This window comes from Anomaloglossus baeobatrachus, chromosome 5 (genome assembly GCF_048569485.1).
Source record: "Anomaloglossus baeobatrachus isolate aAnoBae1 chromosome 5, aAnoBae1.hap1, whole genome shotgun sequence".
Taxonomy (NCBI): Eukaryota; Metazoa; Chordata; class Amphibia; order Anura; family Aromobatidae; genus Anomaloglossus; species Anomaloglossus baeobatrachus.
In genome coordinates this window covers 405,050,758-405,064,195 of record NC_134357.1, presented here as the reverse complement: position 1 = coordinate 405,064,195, position 13,438 = coordinate 405,050,758, and the positions used below count along the sequence as shown (strand labels likewise).

The 13,438-nt window shown below is 45.7% G+C and overlaps 1 protein-coding gene across 2 annotated transcripts in view; it reads right to left on the bottom strand.

Moving 5' to 3' along the window:
• Positions 1–13,438, bottom strand: part of LOC142310220 (NXPE family member 1-like) — a 171,020-nt gene that overhangs the window by 42,161 nt on the left and 115,421 nt on the right. For both annotated transcript variants that reach the window (XM_075347707.1, XM_075347708.1), the window contains exon 4: positions 4,643–4,707. In XM_075347707.1, coding sequence (XP_075203822.1) covers positions 4,643–4,707 — 65 coding nt within the window. The remainder of the gene's footprint in view (positions 1–4,642; positions 4,708–13,438) is intronic.

Genomic DNA, 13,438 nt, shown 5'->3' with positions numbered 1-13,438 from the left:
ACAGACCAAACGTTTGGACACACCTTCTCATTCAAAGAGTTTTCTTTATTTTCAGGACTCTGAAAATTGTAGATTCACATTGAAGGCATCAAAACTATGATTTAAAACATGTGGAATGAAATACTTAAAAAAGTGTGAAACAACTGAAAATATGTCTTATATTCTAGGTTCCTCAAAGTAGCCACCTTTTGCTTTCAATACTACTTTGCACACTCTTGGCATTCTCTTGATGAGCTTCAAGAGGTAGTCACTGGAAATGGTTTTCTAACAGTCTTGAAGGAGTTCCCAGAGATGCTTAGCACTTGTTGGCCCTTTTGCCTTCACTCTGCAGTCCAGCTTACCCCAAACCATCTCGATTGGGTTCAGGTCTGGTGACTGTGGAGACCAGGTCATCTGGCGTAGCACCTCATTACTCTCCTTCTTAGTTAAATAGCCCTTACACAGCCTGGAGGTATGTTTGGGGTCATTGTCCTGTTTAAAAATATATGATGGTCCAACTAAACGCAAATCGGATGGAATAGCACAAGATGCTGTGGTAGGCATGCTGGTTCTGTATGCCTTCAATTTTGAATAAATCACCAGCAGTGTCACCAGCAAAGCACCCCCACACCATCACACCTCCTCCTCCATGCTTCAAGCTGGGAACCAGCCATGTAGAGTCCATCCATTCACCTTTTCTACAAAGACATGGTGGTTGCATCCAAAGATCTCAAATTTGGACTCATCAGACCAATGCACAGATTTCCACTGGTCTGATGTCCATTCCTTGTGTTCTTTAGCCCAAACAAGTCTCTTCTGCTTGTTGCCTGTCCTTAGCAGTGATTTTCTAGCAGCCATTTAGCCATTTTACCATGAAGGTCTGCTGCACAAAGTCTCCTCTTAACACTTGTTCTAGAGATGAAAATGTGTGGCCAAACTTTCGGTCTGTACTGTACGTGCTATCACGAAGTGCAGGCCAGACCAACACCACCTTCCTTCAGTTCCAGGAGGCGGTGATAAAGGCCCTCATGTTTGGAGACGAGGAAGGAGCAGGCCCCAGCACTCCTAGAACTCAAGTTTCCCGTATGGTACCAGGGCAACATTTTCCCAGTGAGGAGAGATCAAGAAAAAGGTGCCGGGTCTGTTATAACAGGGGGATTAGAAAGGTCACGCGTTTCCAATGTGCAACGTGTCCTGACAAACCTGGACCGTGTTTGAATGAATGCTTCAGAATTCATCACACGTCCGTGGACTAAACATATCCTGATATTCTCCTACAGAACTCACCAACACCAGCCTGACATACACCACCACACACACACGCACCAACCTGACGTACACTAAACCACACACACCAACCTGACATACACCACACCACACCAACTTGACATACACTAGGTCAGGTTGGTGTGTGGTGTGGTATAGTGTACATCAGGTTGGTGTGTGTGTTGTAGCGTACATCAGGTTGTGTGTGTGTGTGTGTGTGTGTGGTGTATACTACACCACACACATGAACCTGGCGTACACTACACCACACACACCAACCTGATGTAGTGTTGTGTTAGGTTGGTGTGTGGTGTAGTGTATATCAGGTTGATGTGTGTGGTGTAGTAAACACCACACACACTAACCTGACATACACTACATACTCTCCATACGCGACATGGTGTCCGCTAACAATTGGAGCTAATTTTCCATTCAAATTGTTAGCGGACACCATGTAATGTATGTAGAGCCCCTGTGTGCCTAAAATTGGTGCTCCCCCACAAGTGACCCAATTTTGGAAACTAGGCCCCCCCAAAGAACTTATCTAGATGCATAGTGAGCATTCTGAACCCCAAGGTGCTTTACAACTTGATCCGTAAAAATGAAAAAGTACTTTTTTTTCACACAAATTTTTTTTTTTAGCCTCAATTTTTTCATTTTCACATGGGCAACAGGATAAAATGGATCCTAAAATTTGTTGGGCAATTTCTCCTGAGTACACCGATACCTCATATGTGGTCATAAACCACTGTTTGGGCGCACGTCAGGGCTCGGAAGGGAAGGAGCGCCATTTGACTTTTTGAATGGAAAATTAGTTCCAAAAGTCAAATGGCGCTACTTCCCTTCTGAGCCCTGCTGTGCTCCCAAACATTTGATTTCCACCACATATGAGGTATCTGTGTACTAAGGAGAAATTGCACGATAAATTTTATGGTGCAATTTTTCCTTATACCCTTGTGAAAAAAAAGCTGCCTAGTTGAAGTAACAATTTTGTGGTAATTTTTTTTTATATTTTCACGGATCAACATTATAAACTTCTGTGAAGCCCCTAGAGGTTGACACTTGTTTTTGCAAATTTTGTTGGAAAAATGAGAAATTGCTGATGAACTTTGATAACATCTAACTTCCTAACGAAAAAAAAATTGTTTCGAAAATTGCACTGGTGTAAAGTAGACATGTGGGGAATGTTATTTAGTAACTGTTTTGTGTGATATCTCTCAGATTTATGGGCATAAAATGTCACATTTTGAAAATTGCAAAATTTTCAAAATTTTTGCCAAATTTCCAAAATTTTCACAAATAAACGCAAAAAATATTGGCCTAAATTTACCACTTTCGTGAAGTTCAATATGTCATGAAAAAACAATGTCAGAATTGCCAGGATCCGTTGAAGCGTTCCAGAGTTATTACCTCATAAAGGGACACTGGTCTAATTGAAAAGGAGTACATTTCGGCCTACCATAGCCATGTGATCCATACCACCTAGGGTGCACGGATGAAGAAAAGGGGCGGTCCACCCCTGCAGAAGTCAGCCTAATAAGATTAAGTGGTAATCCAGCACCTGTAGTCCAGTCTTCAATGAAAATTAAGACATCCTTTATTACCAAAACATGTTAAAAACATACATGTTTAAAATCAGAACTGCCTTAGGCGTTTCAGGTTATAAAGACCCTTACTCATAGGGTTACTCACCCTATGAGTAAGGGTCTTTATGACCTGAAACGCGTAAGGCTGTTCTGATTTTAAACATGTATGTTTTTAAGGGTGCTTTCACACTTGCGTTCATCGCAATCCTTCGCTATGGAAAATAGCGCAGTCCGTTAACGGACTGCGCTATTCTCCATAGACTTGTATTGACGATGCACTGTGTCGCAAGTGTCTGCGTTGCATCCGCTGGCCTACGCTGAGTTGCCATTTTGACTAAGCGCCGGTTGAAGGGAACGCAGTTTTTGGTGTCTAATGGAATCCGTTGGAATCCGCCAAGGTGTCTATTGATTGTCTATGGTGGCAGATTCCGCCACAATGCGCTAAACAGCGGAATCGACTGACGGATTCCGTCAGATTCTACTGAGCATGCTCAGCATGTCCAGCAAAACGATCTGCATCATTTAAAATCACTCCTGGTCTCTCTATCTCTCTCTGTAATAATCACGGTAGCAGAAGTGACAACTGGGCCCAGGGGAGAAAGGGGTTCGCCAACTCCAACACCTACTTCAGGACCCTGCACCATAATACAGAGGCTGACAGCTGACATTGGCATGCCAGTCAAGCTTTGCCATAGCAAGCACACCAATGTCAGCTGCTGGCCACTGTACTCACCATAGAAGAGGACGCTATGTGACATGGAAAGAGGGGAAGATGAGTAGAATGTTTGTTTTTTTACATGCATTAGAGGCAGAGTGGGAACATGTGAAAAAAGGAGCCCAGGATGGGGATATACATACCAGGATGGGGGATATGTTTACCAGGAAGGGGCTCAGAATGGGGACATACCAAGATGGGGGACATAACCAGGAAAGGGCCCAGGATGGGGGACATAGATACAAGGATGGGGCCTAAGATTGGGAACATATATATCAGGATGGGGGACATATACCAGAATAGGGCCTAGGATTCGGGGCATATATACCAGAATGGGTGACATTTTTACCAGGACAGGGAACATATTTACCATGAATGGGCTCAGGACGAGGATTTATATACCAGGGGGGCATATATATATATTAAGATGGGCCGCATATTTTCCAGAAAGGGGCCCAGGATTCGAGACATATGTACCAGAACAGGGGACATATTTACCAAGATGGGGCTAAGAATGGGTATATATTTACCAGGATAGGGACATATTCACCATGAAGAGGCTCAGGATGGCCATATAAGTACCTTGAAGGAGCACATATTTACCATGGAGGGACCAAGAATGGGGGACATAAAAAACAAAATGGGGCTCAGGATGAGGATTTACTGTTTATACCAGGAAGGGGGACATATTTACCAGGAAGGGGCCCAGAATGGGAGACATTTATACCAGGATTAGAGACATATTTTTCAGGAGGGAGCCCATGATGGGGGACATATATACCAAGATGGGGGGACATATTTACTAGGATGGGGAACATATTTACCAGGATGGGGGACCTATTTACCAGGAAGGAGCTCCCGGATGGGGGACATTAGTACAGAATGGGGGACATTATTACATAGTGAAGGGGGCAAGACATGTCTTTATAGGATTTAGAACACTACATGGGCCCATAAATCTGACCAACATGTAGGTTTGGGGGACTCAGGTCCAAATTTTGCACCTGGCCAATCAGACTCTAGTTACATCACTGGGAAAGTCTAAAATAGTTGAGCTCTTCAAGCTTAAGAATAATAAAGAGATGAAAGGACTTACTTGCACACTTCAGAACTTGAACACTTTGAACTAGTTTGTTAATTTCAGCTCCAAAATTGAAAGATCTTTAATGAATAAAAAAAAGTGTAAGAAAACATTTAAATGGAGTCCTTCAGTAAGAACAATTTCCCCAAACTAATATATAAGCATTTGCAGGGAATCAAATTTGACTTGAATTTATTGATGATGATTCCATGCAAATTAAAAATATCTACCATTTGATTTGCAAGGATTGTAAAAAAACTACTCGGTACCATTTCACACATGAGGCACACACTCAGTGTGCGGGCTAACGGCGTTAGGGTACCTTCACACTTTAGCGATGCAGCAGCGATCCGACCAGCGATCTGACCTGGTCAGGATCGCTGCTGCATCGCTACATGGTCGCTGGTGAGCTGTCAAACAGGCAGATCTCACCAGCGATCAGTGACCAGCCCCCAGCCAGCAGCGACGTGCAAGCGACGCTGCGCTTGCACGGAGCCGGCGGCTGGAAGCTGCGGACACTGGTAACTAAGGTAAACATCGGGTATGGTTACCCGATGTTTACATTAGTTACCAGCGCACACCGCTTAGCTTGTGTGCAGGGAGCAGGAGCCGGCACTGGCAGCGTGAGAGCTGCGGAGGCTGGTAACGAAGGTAAATATCGGGTAACCACCTTGGTTACCCGATGTTTACCTTGGTTACAGCTTACCGCAGGCTGTCAGACGCCGGCTCCTGGTCCCTGCACATTCAGGATTGTTGCTCTCTCGTTGTCACACACAGCGATGTGTGCTTATCAGCGGGAGAGCAACAATAAAACCAGGGCTGTGTGTAACGAGCAGCGATCTCACAGTAGGGGCCAGATCGCTGCTCAGTGACACACACAGCGAGATCGCTAATGAGGTCACAAAAAACGACTGACTCAGCAGCGATCTCAGTAGCGATCTCGCTGTGTGTGAAGCACCCCTTAGGTGAAATAGCCAGGGCTTCCTGATAATACCCTGCAGCAATCTGATGATGATGGTGTAATACAGTCAATTAGTGGGCTATCAAAGGCTGGTCAAGGAAAGTCATTTGCTTGTATTGTGTAGGGATAGGAGTACTCAGATTATAGAGGATAGGAATAGATAAAGTCCTAGAGCGATTGTGGTGCACTACTTCAGTGCTGATGTACCATATTCAAAATAGGAATGATAGTCTTAAGGCTGCTTTATATGCAGCGACATTGCCCCGTCGTTTGTGCGTCACGAGCAAATCGCTGCCCGTGGCGGACAAAATCGCTAGTACCCGTCACACATACTTACCTTCCTAGCGACGTCGCCGTCGAGTTCGTTCACCGTCACAGCGGCGTCACACAGCAGCCCGCCAATGGAAGCGGAGGGGCGGAGAGCAGCCGCATTAACAACACGCCCACCTCGTTGCCAGCAGGACGCAGGTACGTTGTTGTTCGTCATTCCCGGGGTGTCACACATAGCGATGTGTGCTGCCTCAGGAACGACGAACAACCTGCGTCCTGCACCAGCAACGAAATTTGGGAAATGACCGACGTGTCAACGATCAACGATTAGGTGAGTAATTTTGATCGTTAACACTCACTCATAGGTGTCACACGCAATGACGTCACTAACGACGCCGGTTGTGCGTCACGAATTCCATGACCCCGACGACATATCGTTAGCGATATTGTTGCGTGTAAAGCTCCCTTTAGTCGGTGAATAGAAGAATAGAAATCAAGATTCAAGTGATATGCAGTCAGCTGTTGTAGCAATCTCATCATACTGTGTAACTATGAATGTTATGTGCCAGAGTCCTCCGCATGCACGGGTCAGACTCTGGGTACCCACAGGTACCCCTGCTTCCTCACTCGAGATGCCCCCTGCGGCTACTGCTCTGCCTAGACGCTGGTCTCAGTGCTTGGCTCGCTCTTGTGACATCCTGCTGACTACTTGGCTGCCTGAGGCTAAGTGCCAAAAGTCATCCATGGCGCATGTGTGGCTTGATAGTACTCAGCCAGTGACTAAGTCCACAAATCGGGCTACTAAGCATGCTCAAACTGATTGTGCTCAGTCAGAGCCTAAATCCACAAATCGGGCTGCTGAGCATGCGCAGACTGATTGTGCTCAGTCTGCCTCTAAGTCCAGCAATCAAGCTACTGAACATGTGAATGACATGGCACGTTCTGATTGGTGGTTGGATGTCAGGTGTCCGGATGACACGACATCCCAGGATTGGCCATTAGATGACAGCTGTCCTGATGACATAAGACGTCCTGATAACGTGGCGTTCCTGGATTGGCTTGTGGACTACACCCACACCGACTGGAAGTAAGACTGTTTGGGGTGGTCCTTAGTTTATATAATGCTGCCGCCCACACCAGTTGGCGCCCAGTTGTCACATAACCACATTGTGTATGGATGATATTATCTGCGTCCTGGTGTCTTGGTATGTATGCTGGTTAAGTGAGTTATATACCACTTAGACAGGTACTGTATAGCGTCTTCCTTTTCTAGTTTAGGTGTGTGAACAGGGCAGTGTGCTATAAACAATCTATCAGCAACAGTCACTTGAATTTGCGTCTTTTCTGTCTTCTTTTATGGCAGCATGGCTTGTGGCCTGAGATACTATCTTATTAGTTTCATTTTAGTTATTCTATCGTATGGCTGCATTGTCTATGTGAAGTGACCATAGGCTACTATTCCCATTGTCTATGTGTAGTGAACATAAGCTACTATACGCATTGTCTGTGTGTAGCCAACATAGACTATAGTGCATAGTGCATCTTATTTACGTGCAGCTGTTGAGTCCGCTAGGTCCTCTGTGCTCTCAGAAGCAGATTACCATCTCTGCATGGTGGATCCCGGGTTGCGATTGAGATTGACTATTTCCTTCCTAAGCCACCAACCCCATAACAGTGAATTAATACATTTGCAACAGCACTATAATAGCTACTTTTTTTTTTTTTTTTTTTCCAAACAGTGGCCACATGCAAGGGTAATATTGAACCACTCATTGCAGATTTTGCAACTAAATCAAAATTCTGAATTCAAGGCTTATTTGTTCATAAATTAAAGTACATTATCTGTGTTTTGAGATATGCCATGTTTTTTAAAGATAAATCTCCCTAAAGGCCCCGTTACACGCAACAACATCGCTAATGAGATGTCTTTGGGGGTCACGGAATTCGTGACGCACACCCGGCCTCGTTAGCAACGTCATTGCGTGTGACACGTATGAGCGACCGCTAACGAAGCAAAATACCAAATCGTTGATTGTTGACACGTCGTCCATTTCCAAAATATCGTTGCTGCTTTTAGACGTAGGTTGTTCGTCGTTCCTGAGGCAGCACACATCACTATGTGTGACACACCAGGAACGAAGAACACCGTACCTGCGTCCTCCGGCAATGAGGTGGGCGTGACTTTCATGCGGTTGCTCTCCGCCCCTCCGCTTCTATTGGACGCCTGCTGTGTGACGTCACTGTGACACTGCATGAACCGCCCCCTTAGAAAATAGGCTGTTCGCTGGCCACAGTGATGTCGCTAGGAAGGTATGTGTGACGGGTTCTAGCGATATTGTGCATGCCACGGGCAGTGATTTGCCTGTGACACACAAACGACGGGGGCAAGTGCTTTCACGAGTGACATTGCTAGCGATGTCGCTGCGTGTAAAGCGCCCTTAATTCTTAAACAAATTGTGCATGTTTTTTAAAATACATTTTTGGAGCTTTCTTCATTGATCCAATAATTTTAAGGGAGTACACATAATATCTGAACACAGAGTTCCATGGCACATACTTTCTTTTGGAACGTTGTTTCATCCTACATGGTAAAGGCACATATCCTTTTTTCAGTAACAACGGTCAATGAAAATACATGAGTTTCACTGAGTGAATGTTTCACCGCTACTGATACACCACTGGATAAGTGGTTAGGCCTCAGCCACTGGGAGCCATGTGTGTTTCTATTGGCAGGCAGCAGTTAACTGTCTACTCCTACACCTGCTGGATCCTGCTCAACTGACATGACCTTATCTCCAATTAGCACAGTATACAGTTAGGTCCAGAAATATTTGGACAGTGACACAATTTTCGCGAGTTGGGCTCTGCATGCCACCACATTGGATTTGAAATGAAACCTCTACAACAGAATTCAAGTGCAGATTGTAACGTTTAATTTGAAGGTTTGAACCAAAATATCTGATAGAAATTATAGGAATTGTACACATTTCTTTACAAACACTCCACATTTTAGGAGGTCAAAAGTAATTGGACAAATAAACCAAACCCAAACAAAATATTTTTATTTTCAATATTTTGTTGCGAATCATTTGGAGGCAATCACTGCCTTAAGTCTGGAACCCATGGACATCACCAAAACGCTGGGTTTCCTCCTTCTTAATGCTTTGCCAGGCCTTTACAGCCACAGCCTTCAGGTCTTGCTTGTTTGTGGGTCTTTCCGTCTTAAGTTTGGATTTGAGCAAGTGAAATGGATGCTCAATTGGGTTAAGATCTGGTGATTGACTTGGCCATTGCAGAATGTTCCACTTTTTTGCACTCATGAATAGAGATGAGCGAACCGGTCCCGGTTCGGCTCGAGGCGGTTCGCCGAACGGGGGGTCTGGCTCGAGTTCGGCTCGTCGAACGTTCGACGAACCGAACTCGAGCCCATAGGAAACAATGGCAGGCAATCACAAACACAGTAAAACACCTAGAAAACACCCTCAAAGGTGTCCAAAAGGTGACAAACAACTCACAACACAACACAAACACATGGGAAAGTGACAAGGACATGTACTCATGCGAAAACAAAACAGCTGGACAAGGAAAAAGAGGAGGACACACAGATATAGGCATGGCACGCCCTTCTAAAGTCATGTAAAACACCGCAAGGTGACTCCAAGCGGAGTCTCCCTTTTTTCCAAAAATTGGGCCCCACACACCCACCCCTTCAGTGGCAGCAGTTGTGCCCCAGTTGTACACTTCACAGCTAGATTTGCATCAAGCACATTCAAAAATACGCCATTCTTATCCGTCCCCAGGATGACACCGGGGTAGGTAGCAAAGTCTTTCCTGATCCCAGCTCTGTTCATCTTGGCTTCTTTTAAAAACACAGCAAGCAAGGGTTACTCCAAGCGGAGTCTCCCTTTTTTCCAAAAATTGGGCCCCACACACACCCACCCCTTCAGTGGCAGCAGTTGTGCCCCAGTTGTACACTTCACAGCTAGATTTGCATCAAGCACATTCAAAAATACGCTATTCTTAACCGTCCCCAGGATGACACCGGGGTAGGTAGCAAAGTCTTTCCTGATCCCAGCTCTGTTCATCTTGGCTTCTTTTAAAAACACAGCAAGCAAGGGTTACTCCAAGCGGAGTCTCCCTTTTTTCCAAAAATTGGGCCACACAGACACCCACCCCATCAGTGGCAGCACTTGGGCCCTAGTTGCAAACAGGATGTTTTGATTTGCATCAAGCACATTCAAAAATACGCTATTCTTAGCCGTCCACAGGATGACACCGGGGTAGGTAGCAAAGTCTTTCCTGATCCCAGCTCTGTTCATCTTGGCTTCTTTTAAAAACACAGCAAGCAAGGGTTACTCCAAGCGGAGTCTCCCTTTTTTCCAAAAATTGGGCCACACAGACACCCACCCCATCAGTGGCAGCACTTGGGCCCTAGTTGCAAACAGGATGTTTTGATTTGCATCAAGCACATTCAAAAATACGCTATTCTTAGCCGTCCCCAGGATGACACTGGGGTAGGTAGCAAAGTCTTTGCTGACCCATGACTTGTTCATCTTGGCTTCTTTTAAAAACAATGTAAGCAAGGGTTACTCCAAGCGGAGTCTCCCCTTTTTTCCAAAAATTGGGCCCCACACACACCCACCCATTCAGTGGCAGCAGTTGTGCCCCAGTTGTACACTTCACAGCTAGATTTGCATCAAGCACATTCAAAAATACGCCATTCTTATCCGTCCCCAGGATGACACCGGGGTAGGTAGCAAAGTCTTTCCTGATCCCAGCTCTGTTCATCTTGGCTTCTTTTAAAAACACAGCAAGCAAGGGTTACTCCAAGCGGAGTCTCCCTTTTTTCCAAAAATTGGGCCACACAGACACCCACCACATCAGTGGCAGCACTTGGGCCCTAGTTGCAAACAGGATGTTTTGATTTGCATCAAGCACATTCAAAAATACGCTATTCTTAGCCGTCCCCAGGATGACACCGGGGTAGGTAGCAAAGTCTTTGCTGACCCATGACTTGTTCATCTTGGCTTCTTTTAAAAACAATGTAAGCAAGGGTTACTCCAAGCGGAGTCTCCCTTTTTTCCAAAAATTGGGCCACACAGACACCCACCCCATCAGTGGCAGCACTTGGGCCCTAGTTGCAAACAGGATGTTTTGATTTGCATCAAGCACATTCAAAAATACGCTATTCTTAGCCGTCCCCAGGATGACACCGGGGTAGGTAGCAAAGTCTTTCCTGATCCCAGCTCTGTTCATCTTGGCTTCTTTTAAAAACACAGCAAGCAAGGGTTACTCCAAGCGGAGTCTCCCTTTTTTCCAAAAATTGGGCCACACAGACACCCACCCCATCAGTGGCAGCACTTGGGCCCTAGTTGCAAACAGGATGTTTTGATTTGCATCAAGCACATTCAAAAATACGCTATTCTTAGCCGTCCCCAGGATGACACCGGGGTAGGTAGCAAAGTCTTTCCTGATCCCAGCTCTGTTCATCTTGGCTTCTTTTAAAAACACAGCAAGCAAGGGTTACTCCAAGCGGAGTCTCCCTTTTTTCCAAAAATTGGGCCACACAGACACCCACCCCATCAGTGGCAGCACTTGGGCCCTAGTTGCAAACAGGATGTTTTGATTTGCATCAAGCACATTCAAAAATACGCTATTCTTAGCCGTCCCCAGGATGACACCGGGGTAGGTAGCAAAGTCTTTCCTGATCCCAGCTCTGTTCATCTTGGCTTCTTTTAAAAACACAGCAAGCAAGGGTTACTCCAAGCGGAGTCTCCCTTTTTTCCAAAAATTGGGCCACACAGACACCCACCCCATCAGTGGCAGCACTTGGGCCCTAGTTGCAAACAGGATGTTTTGATTTGCATCAAGCACATTCAAAAATACGCTATTCTTAGCCGTCCCCAGGATGACACCGGGGTAGGTAGCAAAGTCTTTCCTGATCCCAGCTCTGTTCATCTTGGCTTCTTTTAAAAACACAGCAAGCAAGGGTTACTCCAAGCGGAGTCTCCCTTTTTTCCAAAAATTGGGCCACACAGACACCCACCCCATCAGTGGCAGCACTTGGGCCCTAGTTGCAAACAGGATGTTTTGATTTGCATCAAGCACATTCAAAAATACGCTATTCTTAGCCGTCCCCAGGATGACACTGGGGTAGGTAGCAAAGTCTTTGCTGACCCATGACTTGTTCATCTTGGCTTCTTTTAAAAACAATGTAAGCAAGGGTTACTCCAAGCGGAGTCTCCCCTTTTTTCCAAAAATTGGGCCCCACACACACCCACCCATTCAGTGGCAGCAGTTGTGCCCCAGTTGTACACTTCACAGCTAGATTTGCATCAAGCACATTCAAAAATACGCCATTCTTATCCGTCCCCAGGATGACACCGGGGTAGGTAGCAAAGTCTTTCCTGATCCCAGCTCTGTTCATCTTGGCTTCTTTTAAAAACACAGCAAGCAAGGGTTACTCCAAGCGGAGTCTCCCTTTTTTCCAAAAATTGGGCCACACAGACACCCACCACATCAGTGGCAGCACTTGGGCCCTAGTTGCAAACAGGATGTTTTGATTTGCATCAAGCACATTCAAAAATACGCTATTCTTAGCCGTCCCCAGGATGACACCGGGGTAGGTAGCAAAGTCTTTGCTGACCCATGACTTGTTCATCTTGGCTTCTTTTAAAAACAATGTAAGCAAGGGTTACTCCAAGCGGAGTCTCCCTTTTTTCCAAAAATTGGGCCACACAGACACCCACCCCATCAGTGGCAGCACTTGGGCCCTAGTTGCAAACAGGATGTTTTGATTTGCATCAAGCACATTCAAAAATACGCTATTCTTAGCCGTCCCCAGGATGACACCGGGGTAGGTAGCAAAGTCTTTCCTGATCCCAGCTCTGTTCATCTTGGCTTCTTTTAAAAACACAGCAAGCAAGGGTTACTCCAAGCGGAGTCTCCCTTTTTTCCAAAAATTGGGCCACACAGACACCCACCCCATCAGTGGCAGCACTTGGGCCCTAGTTGCAAACAGGATGTTTTGATTTGCATCAAGCACATTCCAAATCCACAAGCATTTACTCTCCCCAGGATGACACAGGGGTAGTAAATTCCTTCTGGATCCATGACTTGTTCATTTTGATGAACGTCAGTCTGTCCACATTGTCACTGGACAGACGCGTGCGCTTATCTGTCAGCACACACCCAGCAGCACTGAATACACGTTCAGAGACAACGCTGGCAGCTGGAAACGACAAAATCTCAAAGGCGTAAGTTGCGAGCTCTGGCCATTTTTGTAGGTTTGAAGCCCAAAAGGAGCAAGGCTCCAGTTGCACAGTCATGGCATCGATGTTCATTTGGAGATACTCCTGTATCATCCTCTCCAGCCGTTGACTATGTGTCAGACTTGTTGTCTCTGGTGGCCTTGCAAAAGAGGGTCTAAAAAAATTATGAAAAGATTCCATAAAATTGCTGTTACCGGCACCAGAAAAGGTCCTACTGGTACGGGTAGACTGTTGAAGATGACGAGACCGTCCCATGTTTGTCAAGTTACAACTGGGAGATTCACTCCCTGCACCTGCACGGTTGTTTGG